The sequence below is a fragment of the Hylobates moloch genome, unplaced genomic scaffold, assembly GCF_009828535.3.
Source record: "Hylobates moloch isolate HMO894 unplaced genomic scaffold, HMol_V3 SCAFFOLD_33, whole genome shotgun sequence".
Classification (NCBI taxonomy): domain Eukaryota; kingdom Metazoa; phylum Chordata; class Mammalia; order Primates; family Hylobatidae; genus Hylobates; species Hylobates moloch.
In genome coordinates this window covers 472,786-478,871 of record NW_026652308.1, presented here as the reverse complement: position 1 = coordinate 478,871, position 6,086 = coordinate 472,786, and the positions used below count along the sequence as shown (strand labels likewise).

Genomic DNA, 6,086 nt, shown 5'->3' with positions numbered 1-6,086 from the left:
TGCCACCACGCCCGGCTAATTTTTCATATTTTTAGTAGAGACAGGGTTTCACCGTGTTAGCCAGGATGGTCTTGATCTCCTGACCTCGTGATCCACCTGCCTCAGCCTCCCAAAGTACTAGGATTACAGGCATGAGCCACCGCACCCAGCCAGTGCTTTGATTTTTAAGATTTATTACATTTTTTAAAAACTTTGGATGGATGAACTCTTCCACCAACTCACATAATTATGTTGGGATTGAAGAAACTTGGAGCCAGTGATTATCTCCTAAGAAGGCCCACCTTTAAGACTATCAGATTATCTTTCAAAATACCCTGAAAGGCATTGTTATATCCATAATATCTTATATGGTCTCTCAGTTGCTGTCTTAGAATATAGCTTAAGGCTATGGTTGTTATCAAGAAACAGCCTATTGCAAAAAGTCAATTCTCTGTCAGTGAATCGAATCCCTGTGAACTTTCATTCCTAGGAAATCCTGTGATACCAAGTAAATCAATAATGCGTCGTTTTTCTCTCTAGGGAATATATAAGCTTGGTCAGTGACTTTTAGATAATTAATGCCCTCTACTAATGGGAATATTAAAAGGGCATTAGGTTTTCTGATTTCAAGTAAAGGCTCTGAATCTCCCATTAAATACATCTTCGGTTTAAGGCTCTGAGTAGAGTAGTCAGTGAGAAAGAAGTAAGGGACTCCTCGTCTGTGAGTTGACTTGAGTTAGGTCTGTTGGGCAGAGTTCTGGGTATGTAGGCCCTTCCACAGAGTCCGCTGCCAGCCAAGTCACCTTTCAGGTTAGTTTTGCCTTCTGTAAAATGAAGTATTTTGCTCATCTCAAGTGGTGATTGTGAGGGGATGAAATGTGAAAATGATTTTAAAGAGTAAGAAATGCTTTATAAAATGTACAGCATGTAGGTGATAATTCTTTAGTATTTTATGTGTTAATGGTTTCTCTATGGTGACATTGTTTTGCATGTAGAACTGACATATGTTCTAATAAACGAATTGTGTATGCCAATAAATGCCAGGGGCTTTCTTGAATTCACATGTAGTTTAGCTGCTTGAACACTTTACTATGATTTCAGAGTGTAATTTTTGGCAAAGCTGGGATATATGATCAATTTTAACATTTTCAATGATTCAGCAAAATGTTTTTCAAACAAAATTATTATATAAATAAATGTTTGGTTTGTGTGACATTTTAAGTGATAGTTTTAGCCACATTAGCTAAGAAGCATCATTTTTCTGCAGGAGCTTATTATTGGGTGACCCGTGGTCCTGTTTCCTAATCTCTGCAGTACCTACAGAAACAGAAGTAAACCCAGCCTCCAAGCACAGGTTGGGTTTTCGTCTTTCTCCTTTTAGGTCCTGGCAGCCATTCTGATCCTTGGCTAAACCTAGACAGCCCTTTGAATCAGAAGCTTGTAACCTTGAGTCTGTAACTGGAGAGCTCAGGTCAAGTAGGGTAGCGTGTGCTTCTTAAGCACAGCTTCTTCACAGCGCTTTGCCAGTGCATTCCAGTTATTTTTACTCAGTGGGTGTTCAGGTGATAAAGGTTCCAAGTCTGCTGTTCTATTCTGAGTGTAGCTGATCTTCCTATCTTACAGTTTTCTTGTGGTTTATTTTTACAGCGTCTGGATGGTTCCATCAAGGGAGAAATCCGAAAACAGGCACTGGACCACTTCAATGCAGATGGGTCTGAGGTATACTATGCATGGCTTTGTTATTTGAGCAACTTGGGCTCTGCATCAAGGGGAAAGTCTTTCTTGCTTAATGTATTCTGTTTCAGAAACAATTTATAGTGCAATTCTTTTGCCTTGAGAAGAAAATGAGAAATCTCTTGTATAAAAGATGGTATTTTGTTGTCACTCCAGAAAAATAAATATGTGCTTATTTATCTCCCCTGTTCTGGGTTGACAACAGAGTGGTTCTCCTGGTAGCTTCCAGATAACCAAATCCTTGGGCCTGGAAGAGCAGTAAGGCAGGAGTAGGGGAGAGTTGGGCAATAGAATTAATATTAGAAGGTTCTGATCTCTGTACTCTTTTGGTGACTAAGTCCTGAAAAATTGGCCATGTCTCAAATTTGTTGGACTTCTGATACAGTGTGGCTTAATGTTCTTGCTGTCACTAACAGCAACATTTTACAATCAGTGTCGAGCTTGGATTGGGCATTATGAAGTATTTTGTTTGGGGGGCACATATAGAAGAGCTACTTAGGATGAAATAGAAGGTATGACAACACCGTAGTTTGTGCGTATCAAATCATCAAATGCCATGGGATTTGAGAGAAGTGGGAGAGAAGAGTTTTGTTGTGAATAAAACTGTAATAATGTGTAGAGCTAAAGGAAGCAGTGGAGACAACCTGAAGTAGAAGTGTTTCACAGAGAATGCTAATTTCTGGAGCCTGAGCCGCTACTTTTTTTTTTTTTTTTTTTTTTAAATAGAACAAACTTAGCTTTCTGAAGAGCTTTAAAAACTCTTAATGCCTGTGCCTGTTACTACAGAATGCTCTGCTGTCTGGCTTTAGAGTGTAGAAATCCTAGTTAGACTAGTATTCTGGCTACTTCTGTAGTCTATAAACATTTACTTCTTGAGGGGCTTTGGGCATTAATCTATTCAGAGCCAAGGCTCTGATTCATTCAGGATAAGAGGAATGGAATAATTAAAGACATTGGTCATCAACTAATTCCCATTCCTCCTTTCCTTGCTCCTTGTTTCCTCAGCCATAAAATCCCGATGATTCCGATACCCCATTTCATAATATTGCTGTGAGGATTAAATTTGGTAATCAACATAAAGCACTGATCACATTGCCCAGTGCATAGTAAGCGCTCTAAATACCTATTTTTATCATATAGTGTTGGTTGAAATTGGTTTTGTGTTCTCCACTCTTTGTTTAAAAAATAGTATGAGTTGAATGTTTCATATTGCCCTGTCTCGGGGAAAAAAAAGTTGCTTTTTGCATAGCTCTCAATTGATTCCCACTCACCGTGATGGCTATATAGAACACAAGTTCTCTACCATTTCTGCAGTATTTAAAAAATTCCTTTAAAAAACTAAATATTTATTATGGGGCAAAATATTATATGCTTACTTAGAATATTGGGAAGATGGTAAAGAGTACAAATTAAAAAACAATTGTACAAAACCCCTCATTCTAGACACAACTTGCTGTTCACGTCTGTGGGGTGTATTTCCATTCCTACTAGATGCAACCATTTGTATGTTTACCTAATTCGGATCATGTTGCATACAGTTTTGTCAAAATTGTACTTTGAGGCTAGGCGCATGGTGGCTCACACCGTAATCTTAGCACATTGGGAGGCCAAGATAGGGGAGGATCACTTGAGACCAGGAGTTTGAGACCAGCCTGGTCAACATAGTGAGACCTGTCTCTACCAAAAAAAAAAAAAAATTTCCCCATGTTATTAAAGATTTTACAAAATTTAATTTCTAGGCCCGTAGCAAGATCCTATCTCTACAAAAAATTAAAAAATGAGCCATGCATGGTATTGTGCGCTTGTAGTTCCAGCTATTCAGGCAGGAGGATCCCTTGAGACCAGGAGTTTGAGGCTGCAGTGAGCTAGGATTGCCCCACTGCACTCCAGTCTGGGTGACAGAATGAGACCCTGTCTCAAAAAAAAAAAAAAAAAATTTTTTTTAATTTCTAAATTTTTCTTATGCTTGTACCATTTATTTATTTAACCACCTTACCCTTAGTGGCGTTGAGTTTTGTAATTTTTTAACCTTTGTCAACTTGATCATAGATGCAGACATATTATAATCCATGTTATCCTTGCTAAAGAGTGATAATAGCAGATTGTTGGTTGATATGATCATTTTGACTCCAGATTTCACTTGTTTTAGATATCTCATCTTAAATTGTCCACTGTTTATCTTTAGATTTCTCTTTGGAGTGTGGTGGTGCTTAATATTTCTCTTAAGAATCACAGATTATGTGCCTAGACACACCTGTTGATCACTTCTTTATTGGAATTGTTTTAAATTCTTGTGAGGCAGCTGTCTCCATTTTTATTTCTATGGCATAATGTTGTGGGCTGTGACTATTAGAACATGGAGACCTTTTCATTGCATCTCTATGTGTATGCTAAATATACCCATTTATCAAGATGGAACTCAGGACTACCAGTTTTTCAGGGCTGCTTCTCTGCCACAAAGGCATCAGCTTTTGACATATATGATTAAATTCCCTGAAAATAGAAGTATTTCACCTTTTTCCCCCCGGCTTATATATTTTATTTTTTTTCTCCTGCCCCCATATTTTTCTGAGCACTCAGACGCAGGCAGGTGTGCTGTGCCTGCCCAGTCTCTACTGTCATTGCTGTGGAGACTGCGATGTCAGTGCCTGGGTGATTCCACACATCGCTCTCCAGCCAAACCTGTTTTGATTTTTTTATAATTTTGGCATGTTTTGTGGCAATTGAGGATCCTGTGCTTCTCAACACTTACCATATATGATCTATTTAGTGCAGTGTTTCTATATTTCTCGCCAGCCTAACAAACATAAATATTTATATAATAAAGTATCTCTGTTTATACTAACTGACTTACATGGCATAATCTACCTTTTCCCTAAAAATAATTGTACAGGTGACTTCCTGGAGTTAATGATCTCCATGATAATTGTTTGTCTGTTTTTATTATTGTTGCTGTTAACTTCTTGTATATTAGTTGTAGCGGGAGGTAACACTAATTCTCTCGCTCCCATTGCCTTATTAGATTCTACTTTACTCCTGTTCATGGCACTGACTTTGCCTCTTAATCAAATGAAAATTCATTCTACCATCAAGTCCCTGACATTCTTTTAGCCTCCATAAAGTTTGTCCATCATATCTCACTTTTCTTCACACCTGCAGGGGTTTCCAGGTATAAGGGCTTATTGGACTGTGAAACTGTTTCTGAGAAGGCCACTGCATAAAGTAGTATATTGCATTGTGTACAGGACTTCTGTTTCCTGCTCTCGACAAGGGCTGGTGGCCTGGGAATCAATTTGGCTTCAGCGGACACAGTCGTCATCTTTGACTCTGACTGGAACCCCCAGAATGACTTGCAGGCACAAGCCCGAGCGCATAGAATTGGTCAGAAGAAGCAGGTCAGTATGGAGAGGCTTCTGGAAATTGCTTTAGGGTGGGGGGCCAGGGGGCTTGTTCAGCCCTTTCAGGATGTTAATAAAATGCTTTTTCCCTGTTTTGCTTTTATTTCCCCTGAAGCATTGATTTCTGTTTGTTAACTAGCACAGAGATGTTGTCTTTGGGCCCAAGATGAACCTATTAAGGAACTTTTCTTTTTCTCTGTTTGAAAAGTACAACATCAGCGACCTTCTATGTGTTTTATCTTGAGAGAGATATATGATGAATAGACTTAGAACTGAACATTTTCTCCATTTTAGTATGGAAAAGTTAAATATCCTATTGTTCAAGATGGTTTGTTTTTATTGTACATGACAGTGTTAGCCTTAAAGGTACTTTGGAAAACCACACACTTTTTTGTTTATGAATCTTAAAGTCTGTTCTATATTGGATAACCCGTAAGTTTCATTCTTGGCCAAAGATTCTGTTTTTGTGAAACTTTCCATCAGTGAAGCATGATTTTTATTGATGGAACAGGCCATAATGACAGATCTTTAGAGGCAATTTTATTTAAGACTGTAACCTGCTGCACATAGTAAAAATATTGCATCTACTTAAGCTGTCTGCTTGGATGGCTTACAGTCTTTTATGGTTAGAGAATAAATTCTGTTAAAATTTTCCCCTCTTGGTTTTTGACAGAGGTAATCTTTCTCTCTCTTTTTTTTTTTGGGGTGGGGGGGGTGGTTCAGGCATAAGCATAACAGTTCCTTTTCCTACAGGTAAATATTTACCGCTTAGTTACAAAGGGGACTGTGGAGGAGGAGATTATAGAACGGGCCAAAAAGAAGATGGTATTAGATCATCTGGTGATTCAGCGCATGGACACCACTGGCCGGACGATCCTGGAAAACAACTCGGGAAGGTCCAAGTAAGTGCCAGGAAGATTGGGAGGTAGGCAGAATCAAATTGATTTTACATCACTGTTGGATATAATAGGATTT

General features: G+C 38.5%; 1 protein-coding gene across 4 annotated transcripts in view; it reads left to right on the top strand.

Moving 5' to 3' along the window:
- The window catches only part of LOC116463326 (chromodomain-helicase-DNA-binding protein 2), a 146,675-nt gene that overhangs the window by 90,975 nt on the left and 49,614 nt on the right, over window positions 1-6,086 (top strand). For all 4 annotated transcript variants that reach the window (XM_058434586.1, XM_058434587.1, XM_058434585.1 and 1 more), the window contains 3 exons: window positions 1,627-1,698; window positions 4,959-5,108; window positions 5,865-6,013. In XM_058434586.1, coding sequence (XP_058290569.1) covers window positions 1,627-1,698; window positions 4,959-5,108; window positions 5,865-6,013 — 371 coding nt within the window. The remainder of the gene's footprint in view (window positions 1-1,626; window positions 1,699-4,958; window positions 5,109-5,864; window positions 6,014-6,086) is intronic.